Here is a 19,408-nt window from a genome sequence, read left to right as displayed (position 1 = left end):
GGATTATGTTCATCTTTGGTCGTATGGAACTGCTTAGTTCTATAAATAATTTGTACGACTCAAAAATCTGTTTTAATTTTCACATAAGTATATTATTTAAAATAACTTAATCTGACTTTAATTCCATCAAAGTGGCTGGCCGGCTACAATAACATTAAGAAATATAGTGCTAATTTAACGCCAAACCTTTTTCTTAAAAAACCAAACACTTGGCCTCTTCTTCTACCATTAATTTCTGCGTTTTATTTCAGCCCCTAATTTTCCCTTCCCAAGTCGTCTATATATATACTGCATGGCTTCGAATATTATAGAAAACATCATCTTCATAATATACATATTACTATATATACTTCTCAATCACATTCTATTTCAAATCATCTCTCTCTTTCTCTCACAAAAATAACTCCTTTTCCCCACCACCAACCATGGGAAAGCAAATTAGCTACATGCACCACTTGAACTTGATTGCGGTAGCGCCCTCACCGGTGATTCATCCCCACAAGGTGTCGCACTCCCCGATGCTCGAGACCATCTTCGAAGAAGCTGGACCGGAGAATGAGGTCGTGGCCAAAGTCAAGGCCATCTACCTCCTTCCCGTCGTCCTCTCCTTCCTCACCTACATGCTCATGAGCAGACTCACTGTCGTCTGACAACCCATCGAGCAAAACAGCCATCACCCACTCACACGAAATGGCACATTTTATCTGCTGTGAATCCCATAACAGAGGGAAGAAAGGGGTGAAACAACCAACAATAATGCATGTATCAAGGGATTTTCAAGCATGTTGTTGAAGAAAGGAATGTGGAGAAATGTAGGGAAATTGCAATGAATCAAAAACAGAAAAAAGATTCATTTCCTCGAGATTTTTCATGTGAGAAGAGGTGAAACAAGAATTGGCTATCCATATATAATTGATGGCACAATAGGATTATCAAGAATTAGGGTTGAGGTTATTTGTAAAGAACTGTTTCTTACATACAATTAGGGGGTGGGAGTGTTTATTTCATCCCTCCTATAGTGAAGCTTTTAGTTTTATTACAGCAGTAAATGTGTAAAAACCCACTATTGTTATCAAGAATATGAAATTACCTTGCACCACTTGACCATCACATTTCATAAGATGTACTAATACATACACAAATATTCCAATTCAACTGCAAAATTGAGGTACTCATGTTCCTGTGATTGTCTTAAAAACTAACCATACAATCATACCAGAGAGAGGAGGTAACATAAATGAAAGTAAACATTCAACTATGATTCTACAGCTGCATCTAGATTTTCATCCGTGTTCGGTTTTTCATTGGGCGGCAGTTTCAAAGCTGAGACAAGAAATAAAGATAACGGATTATTAGCACAATATAACCAATAAAATTAAGCAGAATAAACTGTTCAGAAGAGTAATTGAACAACAAAAACTCTGTCCAAATCAAACACCTTAAATAGTGTCACAAGCTTTCTTTTTAAGCTAACATTGAGCCGTTTTATATGGCGTCCATGTTAATAATGCAACTTCACTAAAATTCAGTATATCAAATCCTAATTCACAGTCAAAATATAATGTATTGATTCAACTTTTGATTTCAACACAAAATTGCAGCACCTAAAGCTAACTGTCTTTTACATATTAGTTTTGTTTATCTAGATGAGTTCTTGAAGTTGAATGGCAATACTCTTTTGGAATTGGAGTTCTTCCCAAAACTACTAACTATTCACATTATTGAGTACTCCATGTGTGACCCATTAGTGATGGCCATATGCTATTGTTAGTTGTTAATGGGGAAGAAAGGGTCACACAAAACACAACAAAACAAAGCATGTGACCTCGGTGCTATAAATGGCAGTAACATATAGTGGCACGCAACAAAAGGAGACCACCATTTTCTTCTGCTCAAAAGGTGAGACTTGCGAAGCTATACTATACATTAATACACAACAATTTATTACTTCTATAATTCTATTCATTAAGCCAAATGCATATTCCAGAGTGTGATCTATTCCAGAATCCAGACCAATGGTTTTAGGCTGGTATCTAAGCCTAGAATTACACTGGTCATTTTTTAAGCTAAAAAGGGGAGTACTTTTTTTACTTAATATACGGCGGTGCAAGTTTTAAAACTCTAAAGCAGTAAGCATATAGTGGCATTCAACAAAAAGAGACTACCATTTCTTCTGCTCAAAAGGTGAGACTTATTAAGATATTATACATCAATACATAACAACTTATGAACTTCTATTTATCAATTATCAAATGCATTATGAAACTACATAGTGTGATCTATTCGAGACTGATGGGTGTAGGTGGTATCTAAGCCTAGAATTACGCAGCTCATTTTTAAGCTAAAAAGGTTACTTTCTTGCTTAATATAGTGTATACAACAGTGCAAGTTTAGGTTCAACTCTAAAGAATTAAGCATATGGTTTTTGATTCAACAAATTATTTCGAACAAAATTCAGGGCCGCGGTGGCACCAAGTCAGACTAACCATGATTTCTACTCACTAAGCTATCTACTAAACTGCAGTTAGAATGAGAGCATAACATCCAACGTCAGAATTCGTAAAAAACCAACTAACAAAATGCAGACTCACATCTAATAGATGATCCAGCGAGGCAAGTGAGCCTTGATTTGGTATGGACCTCACTCAAGGGCTTTCCATCAGCAGCCTTTCGCACATCCCAGACGCGTATTACACCATCAGATGACGCAGATGCCACTATATAAGGATTATCCGCCCTTGAATCAGCACTGCTCTTAGATAGCACAACAATGCCTTTGACACGAGCTGCGTGAGCATTTTCAATACTGTAAGCCAATTTTCCGCTGGCTGTGTCCCAGGCAGAGATGTTCCTATCTTCCCCACCAGTATACAGTATGCCATTCTGCCAAAAATTGATGATTGATCATGTAATTCTTAAGAGATTAGATATGATTAAAGGCTTGATTAAAAAAATTAAGTTGTAATTGACTGATTTTAGGGTATTTTGTACAAATTTTACAGCAAACCGTCTGCATAATTAAGAAGAATGAAATATGATTGAGTAAAAACACAGTTAAACTAAACAAATAATATATCTATCTTTATCAAAATCCAAATTCCCCTCACATTATAACCAATTTTTCTCTTTAATCGAAATGAAAAAAAATGAGGGAGAGAGAGAGAGAGCTCACAGCGCCGGAAGCAGCACAGAGGACTTTCTTCGTATTATCCAGCTCGACAATCAACTTTGCATCCTCCGCTTCATGAATACTGACTTTTTCGTCGACAACCATCGAAAATCTATCGCCGCTTTCATCGAATTGCACAAGCGACGCTTCTTTGCCGATCTTGCAGTAGAAGCTCCGCCTTCCTCGCACCAAATTGACCAGCGCCATGCACTGGTCGTGGCCGACGGTCAGCGCTATCTTACCCGAGGGATGCACGGACATCGAATTGATCGATTTTTTGTGAATTTTGACGGATTTGAGCAGCACGAAGGGGTCGGCGTCATAGATGGAGACCGAGCCATCGGCGTCGGCTGCGAGGAGGTTCCGCGGGAGGGAGGAGAGGGAAGGTGGGGAGTAGAAGGCGACGGATGTGACGGACGCGGAGTGGTGGAAGGATCCTACCTCGGAAGAGGAGGCGAGGTCGTAGATTTTGACGCAGTCGTCGTTGCCGCCTGAGACCGCGACGGTGCCGGCGACGGCGACGGTTTTGATGGTGGAGAGGTGGGAGGGGAAGGAAAAGAGTGGGGTTAGGGTTAGTGAACGGTTCAGTTTGTAGCCCCAAATGAAACGCTCGTATGACCCTGCCACCAAACTCATCTTTGGAGAAAACCAGTTGAGAGAGAAAGAGAGAGAATGAGGGTTTTTAGCAGGGTTTAGGATTATAAACTGGGCTGAGAAACGGCCCAATGAAGAAGGGCCCTACCATATTCTGGAAGGGTAGAAAATGAATAAAGCAAACATTTTTATTTTCATTTTTCAAAATTTGTTTAGCTGAATCAAGTCTCTGTTAAGATTCACTATTCTTCAATTGAGGAAGTTCTGATTACCATTGAATTTCGCGATTGCAAATGGGGGAACTCCAAATTCAACACCCCTTTTCTCTTCCACCTCCGCCGCTGCCCCCTCTTCCTCCGCCGTCTCCTTCACGCGATGACTCCGCTCCGCCTGAACCCACATCTCGGGACGACAATTCTCCTCCTCCTGCCCCTCCTTTCGATCCTAGCCGAAGTAACCCTCTCTCTCTACATTCTGGCTTGTGATTTTCTTGAATTATTGTATTGTTATGATCTTAAACTGCTCTGTGTAAAATCAATTGTGCTCAATTTCTATTATCGATACCTAATTCTTTGGCGTAGGATCATAACCGGATCTTAATGATGAATAATTTGCAATTTTGCCTAAATGTTTTGCATTTTGTGTATATTATTAGGAAGCCATTGTAGATTTTAGGTGTGAACACTGTTTGGGTAGTATGGAGTTCTGCTGAGCAATTTGGTTGCAGAAACACCTTGAATCAAGCTATGGTTATGTTTGGGTGCAATCATACCCCATTTTGTTATCTATGAGCTTGTTTTGTGTTCTTGAAGTGATTGGGATCATCAAAAGGAAGGCCATGATCAAAGAATTGGCAGCTGCATATCATGCTGAGTGCCTCACCTACTGCCAAGAACTATTGGAACTACAGAAAAATATCGACGAGGCAAGTGGTTTTCACAGTTCTCGTGCTATTTTCTGTATTGTGTGCTCTTTTCATTATTTATGTTACTATAGATGGGTGTCTAAGGGTAATGCCACAGTTATCACTAGAGGAACCATTAGCAGATGAATTTATTCCTTTTGATGCTTATACGGTAAACTGTTCCAAGTGCGATAACTGTTATCAACGTAAACCAAGGGTTTCTGACCAACCACTTGTAGTTCAATACCTCCACCCGGAAAGTAAGAAAGACTAGCAGGCACCAAGATGATTCCAATGCTATTTATAAAAGCATATGTATCTAGTGATGGACTAGTTAGTTTTAGCAGAGGGAACTATGTTCGGCTGTTGGTTCTTTTGAATAACTAAACAGAAATCTTTGTCAAAAGTATTGACACCCAAGTGCATCGGCTGTGATAGAATGGCTGAATTATGAGCAAGGTGAAAGAAGCCGCTTCAACCGTGAACAAGTCTTAAAACCTCAATATTTTGTGGATATAAAAAGTGAAGCGAATATTTTTCTGGCCTGCATTCACTCGCAATGAAAATGAGTATGAAAACTTGGACATTGAGAGAATCTTGCAAGAACATCTCCCAACCATTCACTCTGCCTTTGGAAGACATAGTGCTCAATAGTCTCCCATCCTATCTCATTTGATTAATATCTTCTTTGAAATAAATGCAGCCATTTACAGACATAAAACTTCCGGAGGAGCCAAGGAAAGAAGTACAAAAACCTGCCAAACGAGTCAAGAAGTCCCGCTAGGTGTCAATATGAGTTCAAGGTCTCTTCATCTCAATCCCATTACCAATTTCAAAAAGGAACATAACAGTTTAAGATGGCATTGAATAAATTGCTGATATTTTCTTACTCTGGTCCTACTTGGTAGGTGCATCATGCTCTCTAGCAATGACCGTCCTTAGTTCTTGTAGAAGTTTCATGAGCTTTCATTTGTTTTGGTTTGAGTTGGTAATTGATGTGTTATTACTAGGACTTCTGCAATCTTATCCTTTTGATGGAATATATCAAGCAAAGTTAGTTCAAATGATAGAAATTATCTAGAGATCTGGGAAAGCTTAAAGTTTCAATTCATCTTAATCAATAATGGATTGGTCCATATTATTTTTATCTAAGTTAATCTCTGAAAGTAAATGATTTCTTAAAGTTAGTTTATTTTCACAGCTATAGATTGTCGAGATGAAAACGTGGTTAATGGCTGTCTAAAAAAAGAACCTCGACTTATAAAGTTATAATGCAATGTTTCACTTTTCATAAGCAATAAATTTTTTTGCTGGCATATTGATTTAGTTGATTACCCTTTTAGAGTGAGATTTTAGAGAAGAAACTCAAATGCATTGAAGGGTTACAGAAAACAAGTCATGTTTTATTCGTTCGGGTACTAATATTTAAATGTTTTCGTTAATACTCATCCACTTTTACTATGCATAGTTAGCTGAAAACATTGGTTCGACTTGAAACCAAACCGGCGATCCAATTTTAGAACCATATCCGTTTCTCGTAGGCGGAACCCATATCGTCGAAAACTGTTTAAAGAAAACTAGCCACCAGTTCAAAATCGAGATGTGAATTTACTTAACCGACCAGTTATGATTATGCTGGTTTTTACATCTCTAATAGTCAGTCTTCAATTTTACTATCAAGGAAGCAAAGACCATCTGTCACTTATTGTTCCAGACAAGAACGCAGCCAATACAAACCAATTCCAACCTGAATTGAATAAAATTTTGGCTGTTTCTTTCTGTCGTCAAATGTCTTTTTAACTTTTCATTTTAAACAGAAAAGACCACTTAAAAGAATTTATGTTTTTTGATAGTACTGGAGATATAATAACGCAGTGAGATCACTGCATATTTTTTGGCAGTGAACTAACCTCTCTCTGTATGGAGAAATCAAACATGTATGACTACGCAAATGGGATAAAAATAAATGTAGAGAACTCACGCTGATCGCAGCAGCAGCCCTCAAAAATAGAACACAATTTCATTTCATAATTTATATATTTCCTTATACCAGAAAATAAAGAGACAAATTTATCATGTTCCATGACCGTGGTCGGTTATTCAGAGGCATTTTTCTGGAAATTTTGTACTGCATTACACTTTTCGTCAGCCACCATTAATCAAGGGCATAATTGGCACAAAAAACTCAGCCCTAGATAGGCATGCGGAGCTAGATTTTCTGTTTTTGGTTAATTAATCGCACATGGTTATGAATACAAAAATGTAATCAATTAGTGTAAATTTAATATTGCTTTTTAAATTTATTTCAAGTGAAGAAGATGAAGATAAAAGATGGAAGATGAGAAAAGCTATGATAATTAATTCAGTTTTTATGATAGAGTTTCTGGTAACATAGCATAATTTATGTACATGAAATATGTCGCAAATCTCAGAAACAGAAAATGAAATCTCTCCATGCGTATGTGATGATGAATTGAGAGGTATGGCTTGCATTGAGAGGTAGGGCTCGCATATCTCAGAAACAGAAATAGGTTAAAGCAGTTAGTTAAAGTAAGGAGGAGAAATCAGAGCCAGAGAGCACCGGCGTTTTTGAGGAGCGGAACGAGCGATCCGCTGATGTGGCAGGCCATAACCGTCTCGATCCCGCCGAGGAACTTTCCGCCGACGAAGACCGCCGGAACGGCCTTTCCTCCGCCGCTGCCGGAGAGGCGGTGCAGCAGCGAGAGGATCTGGCCGCCGGAGGCGTCGCGGTCGAGCTCGACGACGGTAGGTCCGACGCCGAGGCCGAAGAGGAGCTGCTTGACGACGTGGCACATGCAGCAGCCGCTGATGGTGAAGACGACCACCGCGTTGCCGGAGACGAGCGCGCTCACCTTCTCGCACACCGATTCCAAGTCCGACGCCGCCGCGCGGTGCTGATCCGCGCCGCCGTTGATCCTCACCGCAGATCGGACGCCTTTCGCTACCTCCATTGCTGTGATCTGCGATTGGATGCAGGTATGTGTATGGATTGCAAGTAATTGAAGGTTTTGGAGAGAGATCTGGAAATGAAAAGCAGATGATGAAGATGAATTGAGAGCTAGGGCTTGCATATATATATATATATATACACACATATAGAGAGAAGAGAGGAGGGAGAGAGAAGGGTACGTACGAAGTGGAGGCAGGCATATAGGTGGTACAGTAGCACAGGAGAAGTGTCTGGCGGCCTTGAAATCTCATGCTTTCTGCATTCAGCTTTATCTCTCAACTATTTTGCGGATTACTATACAATTGTACCATTATATCACAACCAAATGCGAGAATTCTGTTGTGCTTGCTTCAACCACCTTAATATCTGTGTTTATCATGCTAACCATTTTTCCAAAAAAAAACAAACTTATTATATGTGTCACCAATCTCATAGTTTCAACCCAACTGTTTGATGATTTGCTAGGACTAGTTGTGATGTGATTAATGAGGACGTTGGTCTTTTGAGCGGGTCGAATGTTCCGAGATGATAATAGTTATATTATATTTAATGGTGTGATCCTATTAAATTCGACCTTCCTACCTACCACCGACCATGATGTGGCAGTTCAACTTTAACCTATTAAGGGAGTGGGACAGAGAGAGTAGTATTTTGGAATTTGGAATGAATTTCTTTTACTATCTCTCGGAGGTAAAAGTTCAGTTCCGTGTATCGAAATGGTGGTTTGTTAGAATTAGCCATATGACCAACAATTATATTGAAATGGTGACCCATAAGGTAGTGGCATAATAGGACTAGCTAGCCGTGCCAACAAGCACAATGCCTATTCATGAGGGTGGAATCCAATTGCAAAGTATGGGACTTCTAAAATCCGTCAGTAGTTTTATACTTTTATATTTATATGAAAAAAAATAGATTTTATTTTGGTAACCTAAACAAATCAAATAAGATTAAACTAAACAAATTAAGAAGCAGAATTGGGGCAAAAATAATCACCAAAAAAATTCAGTATGGATGAATAAAGTACTGCATACGGATTGATAAACGTACAACTCTTTGTTCGTATTGTCAAAATTTGTTAGGATATGCTTTTGAAGGTGACAACATATATTCATTCTTCTTTTGCATTTTCATCACGTCCCATTCTTTTCTTTATAACTCTCGTATACTCACCAGTCACCCAACTGCAACCAAACTAAGAGCATCAATAGTGGGACGCACCCTATAGGATGCCCTATCCTCCGTCACATCAACATTTTATCCTCCTATCCATCCACCTGCAGTGGGATGCCTTATAGTCCGCCCTATAACATCACAATTTAATTTTGTATTAAATTTTTATGTTTACAAATATATCAAGCAAAATAAATAAAAAAAGCACCACAATTAAAGCAAATCCTACATTTACTTCATTAAAAAAAAGTTACAAGAGTGGAGATAAAAAAACAAGTGCACTACATATAAAAGCATACTCTACATCATTCCCAACTTGCGGCGCAGATCATCGATCATCCACTTGAGGTATTCGGCTTCGCCCGGGCCCTCGCACTGCATGAGGACGTGATGCGTGTCCAACAACGTCCTCTGGTTGGCGGCCGCCACCAACTCCGCGTAGGCATGTCCCACAACCGAAGTCAGGGTCGCGATCGGGGTCGGGTTCTGTGAGGATGTTGCCTTCGCCTTGCCCTTGTTCTTGGCAGCCTTGTTGCCAATGGGACGCTGGGAGGACATTGGTGTGCCGGAACTCTCATCCTCGTATATATGCTGGTTGAGGTCCATCGGAGGTGCTGTCGCTGCTCGTATAATCACCGGCAGCGGTGTTCTTCGTCCTCTTCACCGCAAGCGATATGGGCAGAATCCCTACTTGGAACTTCTATTTGTCCTTCAAGATGAGCCAGGAGTTGTAATGCTTGAAATAGCCGTACAATGAAATGTACGACGCAAGCGCTTTATCGCGCACATCCGTCAAACTCTCGCGCTGCCCTTCTCCCTCAAACACTTCTCGTACTCCAACGAGAACAAATTGACATGTTTCTTCACCTGATCCCAGTGCTTGCGGAGCTGCTCCCAATGGCGCTTGTAGGCGGCCGCCTGCTTGGCCTCGTTGTAGCGATCAGTGATGCGCTTCCAGTACGCGATTTGCTTTTGGTTGTTTGCAAACACCGGGTCCTCTGAAATATCAACCCAACACTTCGTCAAGACAATGGTTTCATCCAGGTTGTAATTCGTCCTCCCTGGGGCGAATTCTTCATTCTTCTCCGGAGGCGGCAACTTCTGGGCTCTTTGCTTGTTCCTCTTCTTCTTGGTGGCGGAGCCCGAGGCGGCGGCGGCGGAGGCAGAGGCGCGGCCGCGGGGTAGGGCGGGGGTGCGGGTAGGAGACGACTCCATGTCTGACAGGCCGTACGAATCCGTGCTGAAATAGTGATCGTACTGGGTGTTGGAGTCGAAGGGCCGGTATTCATCAGGGTCTGTATCCGGCCACCGTGCACCACCACCGAACATCAGAAATCCGTCGGGACTATTCGGACTTGGGAAATCACCGGGATTCTTTTTATAAATTGAAATAGAGAGAATGAGATGAAAGAGTGAATGGAAGAGGGAAATGAAGAAATAGAATTGTGATGTATACATATAAATTTTGAAGAATTAACAAAAATGTAAAACGCGTTGCATCGGGCGTGCTATCGTCCGCTCGACGATAGCACGCCCGATGCGTGCTCCAAGACCTATTGTCCGCGGACGATGCATCGGGCATCGTCTGCATGCCGCATAGCTGCAGTAGAGATAATATTAATAAAATCGAAAAACTATATTCAAACAAAACCCCCCTACAATTGATTCAGTTTTAGCATGGAGCAATAAGAACTCCGGTTCACAGCGGGGCCCACCAGTCCAAGATAATCCTCATAATTACAACAGAAAAACATGAAGAATAATAAAAAAAAAAAAAGAAGTGGGAGTAATAAATAAACGCATTAAATGAATAGTGTAGTGTATAGACTAGAGAGAGAGGGGGAGACCGGTCGTTACGGCCGCGATTGAATAGTAAAGCACCGACAACCAGACAGCAACCGCCTTAAACGCCGTCGTTTAATTGCAGGACGACGACATAGCTGACACCAACGCCGTCTGACCATATATCCTTTTTCTCTGCAAAGATCAAATTTCTGTCCTTTTTTTCTAGGTTTAAATGGAAAGGCCCGGCCCGTATCTGAGCCCACTAGCTTTCACAATTCTGGCCCAGTAATAGGTTTTTGGGCCTGCCAATTATTAAAATAAATAGTAAAAGAAGATGAAGGAATGGGTGTCACGGGAGATTCAGGACAGGGACATTTGTCTAACGAGAATAATGTAGAAGTTAGTATTTTATTTCCTTATTTATGTTACATCAAATCGAATGCGAATATCAATGTTTTAATATCAATGCGAATGCGATATATTCCAAAATCCAAATCATTTAATGATAGTACAAAAATAACCTAGAATTCAATCCTCGACATCCTCTTCACCCAACTAAAAATACTTATCATATGTATCATGTACGTACAATCACATTTTTATCTCCTCTAGAAATTTGTAAGTAAAACCTTTCCTAAAATTGTACAGTTATTAAAACAAAAAATTTGTATGAGAACTTAATGAAATAGAAAATCAAAGTATAATAGAAAATTTGTAGATTATACTTTTATTTATTTGTGTACATATGAGATGTAGTCATACTATTTGTGATTATAAAAATATTAGACTTAAGAGTGTCCACAATAGTCATACTTTTATTTATATGTGTACATGTTTTTTTCTTTTGTTTTTTTTATTTTCTTAATTTATTTTGTGATGATGTGGTGGAAGAGTTTTTTTGGCTGTGCTGACTAGCGGACAAATTTTTATGGTTATGGCATGGCTGTTCCGCCTTATTATGTACACTCTAAGAGTGTCCACAATAGTGCCACAGCTACGCCACAATCACAAAAAAAACATGTCCAACAACGTCACAACCACATCAATTGTTGATATATTTTAATTGGACTATAATAAAATTAATTGGATAAAAATAATTTAAAAAGGTAATTCATTCATAGGTGTTTTATAGATTTGAGAAAATTTTGAGATGTGAGATTGAAATGAAATGAAAAAAATAATTGGAAATATGTATTTTATAGATAAAAACTAACAAATAAAAAAACTTTGGAAAATAGCCGCCGCGCCAGTCTCGCGACCGCCACTCACCCACCCGGCTGTGGCACCACCGCCACACGGGCGGCTGCGGCTCTATTATGGACGTGCAATAGGCCGGCGCGGAACAACCGCGCGACCGCCACTCACCCACCCGGCTGTGGCACCACCGCCACACGGGCGGCCGCGGTGGCGGCTCTATTATGGACACTCTGATTAAACATGGTAGAAGCAAATATTGATACGATTATGTGAATGTGGGATTAGGCATACCTTTTTGCTTGGACCACTGCTCACAACTAAGCACTTGTAACATTTTTGTTAAATGCAACATGCATTTGTCTTCTAAAAGTGTACACCTAAAATCTTCTATCATTGTTTGATTAATTAATAAGTATGTTTAGGCGTAACATATATTCTCATCTAATTAAGTGTTACTTAATTTATTCCAAGGCATGATGGGCATTGCCAACCGAGAAAGGTTTCGCTACTTAAAGGAATAAAGTTTTAAATCATCAATTATGGGATAACTTTCATGTTGTTAGCATGCAATTAGGTAAGTTTAATTATTGAATGAAAATGTTATGAATCTGGATTTAATTGAGTTTGTGCATAGATATTAGACATTGGTGAATCTAAGTGAACTCATAAGTAGGTGATATTTTCAGATGCTGATTTTATAATTGAGTTTCCGACTTTAGTGGGTTGACGATCACTTCCACCTATGAATTATAACTTGGAATAATTTCACATGCCGAAAATCAATGGAGAGTAATGTTATTGTAATTACATAATTTACATAATGTGTTAAAGCAAAGGTTCATTTCCACACACACATGTGTGTGTTTGAGTGTTTTACTAATGGGAATAGTTACTATGTATATTGCCATTTATCAGTACTAGTATAATTTATCCAAATTGCAATGCGAGTCAGAACAATAGAATAATAAAAAGAATGAATCACAAAATTTCAATTGAACAGAAATGCACAAACACGTCACGTTTCTTCAAAATAATTGATTTAGTAAATAATTGGGCCAAGTATTCTAGGAGTCATAACTAACATCATCATTGAAGCAAAAAGCCGATTTCGTTGCCTTGGCGGCCCTCACACTTTGACCCGACATCATGTGAGAGGTTTCAATCGAGGTACGTAATAGCCCATTAAGGGAGATGCCTTAATCCACAAGCTGCCGGAAGTCCATCTCCCAAGGCCTCACACTTATACGTGAAAGATGTAAGCAACTACACAACAACCCGTTAAAGGAGATGGAAGCAACTATACGACAGCAGTGAGATTTGAACTCAGACTAATTACAGCAAGATCTACTCCTCCGTTGCCAATTGCACTGCCCCTGTGGGCATAACTAACATCATCATAGTTTTGAATTATGTAGTCATTTTGCAAAAACGAACATGTATCCTTTATTTAGTTTGTAATAAATGTACAAATTTAGTACGTACATATATCAAAGAATCAGCTAGAGTGCATAATTAAGTTTGATTCTTTCATATGCACATACTAAATCTGTACATTTATTACAAACTTAGTTTTTCTTATTCACTTAATTACCAGCCAATAAAATCAACAATAAAAGTTGGACTTAATTTCACCCTTTTTTGGCAACGGAAGTGCTGATCTGCCTACATATATAATTACATCCATGACTTAAACTTAATAATGTTAAAGTTACACAAAACCTTTTAGTTCACCAGTTCTCTATTTTTTAGATAACAAATTGAAGTGATTTTCATAATAATACATGTAATTGGAAAAGAAAACTCACTTTGTCCACCAAATGTCACAAAATAAAATATAGGGTGAACTATAGTTAACCGTATTTAAAAAATCGTTAAAAACTGGCAGGTTGAACCGAAATAGTAACCGCCATATTAATATGATACTACAAAATATTTATCTTCAACATAATTAAGTGAAAAAGATAAACCACAATGAATATTTTGTCTGATGATCAAATCTCATCTCCCAGTGTTCTACTGTTTATCTCCTCTCTCTCAGAGTTTCTAGTGATCATCTCTCCCACCATAAACATATACCATAAACATATATAGACAGAGACTTGAATTGTAGAATTATTAGTAGAAATGGAAGGAGAAGCTATACACGGCGGCGGAGCAGATACCTCCGCTTTCAAAGACTGCTTCTCCCTCGCATCCAACAATCCCTTTGTGCTCCGCCTCGCTTTCTCCGCCGGCATCGGTGGCCTCCTCTTTGGCTACGACACAGGTTTTGTTTTCTCACCAGAGAGCCTGCCATTTATGATTTTTTTGCTATGGTTTTTTTGGATGGATGTGCAGGTGTGATATCAGGAGCTCTTCTCTATATCAGAGATGACTTCAGCTCTGTCGATACAAAAACAGTGCTGCAGGTTACACATTATTAATTCATCATACTTTTATTATGTACTTCTGTTTCTGATGTGGTAGATCAAACAGGAATCAATAGTCAGCATGGCTGTAGCGGGAGCCATCATAGGCGCTGCCACCGGCGGCTGGTTGAACGACAAATACGGCCGCCGGACCGCTCTCCTCGTCGCCGACTTCCTCTTCTTCGTCGGAGCCATTCTGATGGCTGCAGCCCCAAATCCTGCCGTCCTGATACTCGGGAGAGTGTTTGTCGGCCTTGGTGTCGGGATAGCTTCCATGACCTCGCCACTCTACATCTCCGAGGCGTCTCCAGCAAAGATCAGAGGCGCCCTCGTCAGCACCAACGGATTTCTCATCACCGGCGGCCAGTTCCTCTCTTACCTAATCAACCTTGCTTTCACCAAGGTAATGCCATTTCGGCTAGTTTAAGGTTTGTTGGCTCTGAATAACAGTTTGATTTCAAACGGAGCAGGCACCCGGGACATGGCGGTGGATGCTCGGAGTGGCTGGATTGCCGGCTCTCCTGCAGTTCATACTGATGCTGCTCCTCCCAGAATCGCCCCGTTGGCTTTACAGAAAGGTTGGTCCAATGCAAACCAAATCTCTGTTGTGAGTATGATTGGTGTTATGTTGAGAAATATGCTCTTTTGAGAGCAGGGGAGAGAGGACGAAGCTGAAGCAATATTAAAAAAGATATATTCGCCTGAACAAGTTCTTGTTGAGATGGAAAATCTCAAGGAGTCGATTGAGAAAGAGGCGGTGGAGAATTCATCGTCTGAGAAGATCAGCATGGTGAAGCTGCTGCGGACGACAACAGTTCGAAGAGGGCTCGTGGCCGGAGTAGGGCTACAGGTGTTCCAGCAGTTTGTGGGCATAAACACGGTCATGTACTACAGCCCCACGATAGTTCAGCTGGCTGGCTTTGCATCGAACCGGACAGCACTCCTGCTGTCGCTTGTCACTGCAGGGATGAACGCGTTTGGCTCCATCATCAGCATATACTTCATCGACAGAACAGGAAGGAAGAAGCTGCTCATCATAAGTTTATGTGGCGTTGTCGTGTCACTTGGCCTTCTATCAGCCGTGTTTCATGAGACTGCATCACATTCACCAGCCGTCAGTGCAGCAGAGACATCAAGCCTTGCTCCATACACCTGCCCCGACTATCAGTCAGCAGGGACGGAACCTTTGTGGAACTGCATGAAGTGCTTGAAAGCAGAGTCCCCAAGCTGTGGGTTCTGTGGATCAGCTAAGGACAAGGTAGAGATAGCATTCATTAAAACATCCAAGAAAACAATGTAGAGTGAGTGAGTCACTATTCTAACCTCTTCATTACTTTAAATCCTGCAGATGCTTCCCGGAGCATGTTTGCTGTCGAACAACACGGTCAGGGACAATGTCTGCCATGGAGAAGGCAAGGCATGGTACACGAGGGGATGCCCGAGCAGCTTTGGCTGGTTAGCCCTAGTTGGACTATCCCTGTACATCTTATTCTTCTCACCTGGAATGGGCACAGTTCCGTGGATTGTCAACTCCGAAATATACCCTCTGCGATTTCGTGGCATCTGTGGAGGCATTGCTGCAACAGCAAACTGGATATCTAACCTGATCGTTGCGCAGTTTTTTCTATCCTTAACAGAAGCAATCGGCACTTCTTGGACATTCCTTTTGTTTGGAGTTATTTCAGTTGTAGCTCTGCTCTTTGTGCTGGTTTGCATGCCTGAAACGAAGGGCCTTCCCATCGAGGAAGTTGAAAAGATGCTGGAGGGGAGAGCTCTACAGTTGAAATTCTGGGCGAGAAGGTCTGATTCAACGAAGCACAACCTGCAAATATGAAAAGATAGGCTTGTCCAGGAGTAGGACTGGAAAATTCCATAAATATTTTCAGTGATTTTCCGAAGTCTGTAATGGAGTACCAAATTACTATTCAATAATAATAATGAAACGCAGTTCACACAGATCGCACTGATATATTCGAGCACTACAATAGTTCATAACCTCATTAAAAGGGAGAATAAAACGACAGATATAAGCAGGCCTGTGATAACGCTCTAGGCAATTTGCTCAGCAAGACTTAGAATCTTGAGATGTTTCTTCTTTCTCAACTCATGAGGAACAGGGCCAAACACTCTGGTGCCAATTGGCTCGCCTTGCTTGTTGATGAGTACAACAGCATTGTCGTCAAACTTGACTTCACTCCCATCACAACGGCCCCGTGGCATTGCAGCGCGAACTACAACAGCATAGTGAACATCTCCTTTCTTCACTTTCCCACCAACGTGTGCTTCCTTGACAGATGCTACTATTACGTCCCCCAATCTAGCTCCTTTCTTTCCCTTCAATGCTTGTATGCACATCACTCTTTTTGCCCCAGAATTGTCCACCACTTTAAGGTTTGTCCTCATCTGTATGAATGTTCTTGTTTGCTGGAGAATCACATATTCAAAGTCACATAATCAATCTCCCAGACATGATCATTCTTGTAACTTATAAGACATGATTTATTAAACATATCCCATTCGACTACAGACTAATAGCACATGCACATGCTAAACCAAAACACCTTCTGGCACATTAGTTTAGCCAGAAACCAACAAACATCCACAAGATTTAAAACAAGAAGTTGTAATGATACTTAGCAATAGCACGGTCACAGGTGTCGGGGGTTACATTCACCTCATGGCTTATAATCTTCAACACGTTAGCAAATAGATACCTGATCTAAGATTCTAAGCTAAAGATAATGAATGCACCATGAACAAATCCCAAACTCATGTGAAAAAAAACAAGGGAACAACGAAACTAACTTGAGATAAGAAATCCATATCTGCCAATTTGGAAGACGGCCTGCTCGCCCCAAGAGCATTGTTGCTCAGACCACCCAGGATTGAACGGCCAACTGATGTTTCATCAACACATGAGATAAGAAGATTAGATATTAGGGCTTGGCAAGATTGCAACTTCGAAACTCATGATCAAATGCTAAGCAGATGTCTGCACACCAAATCTACCAGAGAATATCAATGTCTAAACTAATAATCAGATGTTTCCAATCAAAATGTGCCTAAAGGAGGTCACTCGTGCTGAACTAATATTCATTTGATCTTTTGGCCTATCGACATAGCTTCGATCTAAACTCACCATTGACAGATTTACACTAAATTTTGAGCTAGCTCATTTCTGTTTTGCTTATTCATGTCATTAGGGAAATACGAAACCTACTTCGGGAAAAATCTTCACCTCCAATAGCCAATTCTCATGAAAGGAATCAACAAAATAGAACATGATAACAGGTTGCACATAACTGAAGGTAAACTCTTTCAGAAAAAGCAGAACAAAGTATAATGAAATTCATTTTCTACTCTTAATTCAAGTTCCACGGCGTTTCTCACTCTAGAACGTAATGGAAATAACATAAAACGGAAAATAATTGAGAAAAAACGCACGGAGTTAAAGCGAATCGAGTTCACTGAAACATACGTACCACGAAACAATTTAGAAGAATTAGAAGCAGCCATTAATCGGAGAGAATGAGAATTTTTTTAACACAGCAATCACTCGACAGTCTGCTTTCGACCTAACCGGTGGTACGAGCTGATCACGGCGGCGGATGGTGGCGATGCGAGAAACTGGATCTAACTAAATTTCGATTGCATTGATAATGGATAATTGGGCTTCAAGCCCAATTTATTACATCCTTTTAATGGATCTTCGATTTTCATGGCCCAATAAAATTGATTAGGACTTTGTATATAGTAAGTTCCATGTATTAGCCTATAGGTTTGACAAGTCTTGGTTCAAAGTGAGGAAACAAAATTTGCAAGATTGTTGTCGATGTCGAAAGGCAACAATGCAACGGACGTCATTGTCAATAGATGACGAATGAAAAACCGAAGTTAATTACAATCCCCGTAAGATTGACGGTGAAACAAAATTTTGTGGAGATTTTTGTCCAGATTACTTGTCAGTCAACCCCAACCCCAACTCCATCTAAATCTGCCACTTGAAGGTTGAGAAAAGGCTACTACTTTGAAGGTGATAGGATAAACCTCCTATCGGGCTGATCGGCGTCCGTAGATCGACAATCGATAAATGGGGCGAATGCCCGTCGAGCACGACGTTTTTCTCACTTGGAGAAGAGAATGAACGATAATATTGATATTCTTGATTGATTTTTCAAATGATTACAATAACTTCTATTTATAATGCTAATAACTAACTTACTTAACAAGAAAACAAAGATATGGAAAAAATACGCAAATAAACAAAGGTGTGGAAAAGATACGCAAATCTCTAATTTAACTAACTAAATAATGCTCGTATCAACTTCCCCACGGTTGAAATTCAATTTGTCCTCAAGGTGTGAACTACGACACAATGAAGAGAGTCGAAAACATCAGAAACCAAATCTGGTGCTGTGCGCGGAACATCTTCCGTCGGGCAGCGGCGCAACTTTGGTTCGAGATGGTGGGAAGGCATAACTAGTTGCTGTGCGCGGGTGGATTCCCTGCGGGCAGCGACGTAGCTATGATTCGATCGGTGTGGCTAGTTGCTGTGCGCGGTGGATTCCCGTCGGGCAGCGACATAGCTGTGATTCGATCGGCGTGTTGGAAGGTGAGATCGCGATGAAAGCACCAATTTGATAGGATAAACCTCCTATCGGGCTGATCGGCGTCCGTAGATTGGCGATCGATAAATGTTTGCCGCGGGTGAGTGCCCGTCGAGCATGACGGTTTTCTCACTCGGAGAAGATAATGAACGATAATATTGATATTCTCGATTGATTTTTCAAATGATTACAATAATTCCTATTTATAATGTTAATAACTAACTTACTTAACAAGAAAACAAAGATATGGAAAAGATACGCAAATAAACAAAAATGTGGAAAAGATACGCAAATATCTAATTTAACTAACTAAATAATGCCCGTATCAGAAGGCTAGGATCATGGATAGGTGGTATCCAGTCCACGATTTTCTTTTCTATTACTTAAGCAAATGTATGAGGAGTTGAAGAAGATGGTCGGATGATAAGGACAGGACCAAGTGTGCAGTCAGTGACCATTGAAAAAGTGACTTTTGTTTTATTGTTCAGTGTTTTTGTTTCCTGGTTTTGCTTGGTTTGTGAATTTGTTACATGTTGTGTGTGCTTCATTTGAAGGAGTGTGTCCTCCTTTAGTTATTTGTTAATCTTTGTGGTGCATTAA

The 19,408-nt window shown here is 40.4% G+C and overlaps 5 protein-coding genes across 5 annotated transcripts; 2 read left to right on the top strand and 3 right to left on the bottom strand.

Moving 5' to 3' along the window:
- Positions 1–1,086: 1,086 nt before the first annotated feature.
- On the bottom strand, positions 1,087–3,845 carry LOC121741865 (p21-activated protein kinase-interacting protein 1-like). The gene is made up of 3 exons (XM_042134791.1): positions 3,173–3,845; positions 2,592–2,883; positions 1,087–1,323 (listed from the first exon to the last, which is right to left on the bottom strand). Exons 1-3 carry the CDS (start codon positions 3,803–3,805, stop codon positions 1,256–1,258), a joined length of 993 nt encoding a protein of 330 aa, XP_041990725.1. The 5' UTR covers positions 3,806–3,845; the 3' UTR covers positions 1,087–1,255.
- Positions 3,846–3,960: 115 nt separating this feature from the next.
- LOC121741867 (filamin-binding LIM protein 1-like) lies at positions 3,961–5,749 on the top strand. Its single transcript, XM_042134793.1, has 3 exons — positions 3,961–4,216; positions 4,576–4,688; positions 5,371–5,749. The coding sequence occupies exons 1-3, from the start codon at positions 4,057–4,059 to the stop codon at positions 5,449–5,451; spliced, it is 354 nt and encodes a 117-aa protein (XP_041990727.1). The 5' UTR covers positions 3,961–4,056; the 3' UTR covers positions 5,452–5,749.
- A 1,267-nt stretch (positions 5,750–7,016) lies between these two features.
- Positions 7,017–8,004, bottom strand: LOC121741866 (glutaredoxin-C1-like). Its single transcript, XM_042134792.1, has 2 exons — positions 7,822–8,004; positions 7,017–7,708 (listed from the first exon to the last, which is right to left on the bottom strand). The coding sequence occupies exon 2, from the start codon at positions 7,637–7,639 to the stop codon at positions 7,232–7,234; it is 408 nt and encodes a 135-aa protein (XP_041990726.1). The 5' UTR covers positions 7,640–7,708; positions 7,822–8,004; the 3' UTR covers positions 7,017–7,231.
- Positions 8,005–13,685: 5,681 nt separating this feature from the next.
- LOC121742248 (probable inositol transporter 2) lies at positions 13,686–16,157 on the top strand. Its single transcript, XM_042135336.1, has 6 exons — positions 13,686–14,059; positions 14,131–14,201; positions 14,269–14,604; positions 14,672–14,779; positions 14,857–15,459; positions 15,550–16,157. The coding sequence occupies exons 1-6, from the start codon at positions 13,918–13,920 to the stop codon at positions 16,033–16,035; spliced, it is 1,746 nt and encodes a 581-aa protein (XP_041991270.1). The 5' UTR covers positions 13,686–13,917; the 3' UTR covers positions 16,036–16,157.
- LOC121742249 (50S ribosomal protein HLP, mitochondrial-like) lies at positions 16,108–17,844 on the bottom strand. Its single transcript, XM_042135338.1, has 3 exons — positions 17,684–17,844; positions 17,007–17,098; positions 16,108–16,625 (listed from the first exon to the last, which is right to left on the bottom strand). Exons 1-3 carry the CDS (start codon positions 17,715–17,717, stop codon positions 16,251–16,253), a joined length of 501 nt encoding a protein of 166 aa, XP_041991272.1. The 5' UTR covers positions 17,718–17,844; the 3' UTR covers positions 16,108–16,250.
- Between the last annotated feature and the right edge of the window lie 1,564 nt (positions 17,845–19,408).

The sequence above is a fragment of the Salvia splendens genome, chromosome 7, assembly GCF_004379255.2.
Source record: "Salvia splendens isolate huo1 chromosome 7, SspV2, whole genome shotgun sequence".
Lineage (NCBI taxonomy): Eukaryota > Viridiplantae > Streptophyta > Magnoliopsida > Lamiales > Lamiaceae > Salvia > Salvia splendens.
The sequence above is the reverse complement of the archived record's forward strand: the minus strand, read 5'-3'. Positions and strand labels throughout refer to the sequence as shown.

Excerpts from the sequence above, each read along its gene's own strand:
- LOC121741867 (XM_042134793.1), top strand. The coding sequence starts at position 4,057 with ATGGGGGAACTCCAAATTCAACACCCCTTTTCTCTTCCACCTCCGCCG. Across the intron at positions 4,217-4,575 it reads TCCTTTCGATCCTAGCCGAA|TGATTGGGATCATCAAAAGG; the intron begins GTAACCCTCTCT and ends GTGTTCTTGAAG. Across the intron at positions 4,689-5,370 it reads TACAGAAAAATATCGACGAG|CCATTTACAGACATAAAACT; the intron begins GCAAGTGGTTTT and ends AAATAAATGCAG.
- LOC121742249 (XM_042135338.1), bottom strand. The coding sequence starts at position 17,717 with ATGGCTGCTTCTAATTCTTCTAAATTGTTTCGTG. Across the intron at positions 17,099-17,683 it reads TTCTTCTAAATTGTTTCGTG|TTGGCCGTTCAATCCTGGGT; the intron begins GTACGTATGTTT and ends ATGAAACATCAG. Across the intron at positions 16,626-17,006 it reads ATATGGATTTCTTATCTCAA|CAAACAAGAACATTCATACA; the intron begins GTTAGTTTCGTT and ends GTGATTCTCCAG.
- LOC121742248 (XM_042135336.1), top strand. The coding sequence starts at position 13,918 with ATGGAAGGAGAAGCTATACACGGCGGCGGAGCAGATACCTCCGCTTTC. Across the intron at positions 14,060-14,130 it reads CCTCTTTGGCTACGACACAG|GTGTGATATCAGGAGCTCTT; the intron begins GTTTTGTTTTCT and ends ATGGATGTGCAG. Across the intron at positions 15,460-15,549 it reads GTGGATCAGCTAAGGACAAG|ATGCTTCCCGGAGCATGTTT; the intron begins GTAGAGATAGCA and ends TAAATCCTGCAG.
- LOC121741865 (XM_042134791.1), bottom strand. The coding sequence starts at position 3,805 with ATGAGTTTGGTGGCAGGGTCATACGAGCGTTTCATTTGGGGCTACAAA. Across the intron at positions 2,884-3,172 it reads TCTGTGCTGCTTCCGGCGCT|AATGGCATACTGTATACTGG; the intron begins GTGAGCTCTCTC and ends AATTTTTGGCAG. Across the intron at positions 1,324-2,591 it reads CGCTGGATCATCTATTAGAT|CTTTGAAACTGCCGCCCAAT; the intron begins GTGAGTCTGCAT and ends TTCTTGTCTCAG.
- LOC121741866 (XM_042134792.1), bottom strand. The coding sequence starts at position 7,639 with ATGGAGGTAGCGAAAGGCGTCCGATCTGCGGTGAGGATCAACGGCGGC.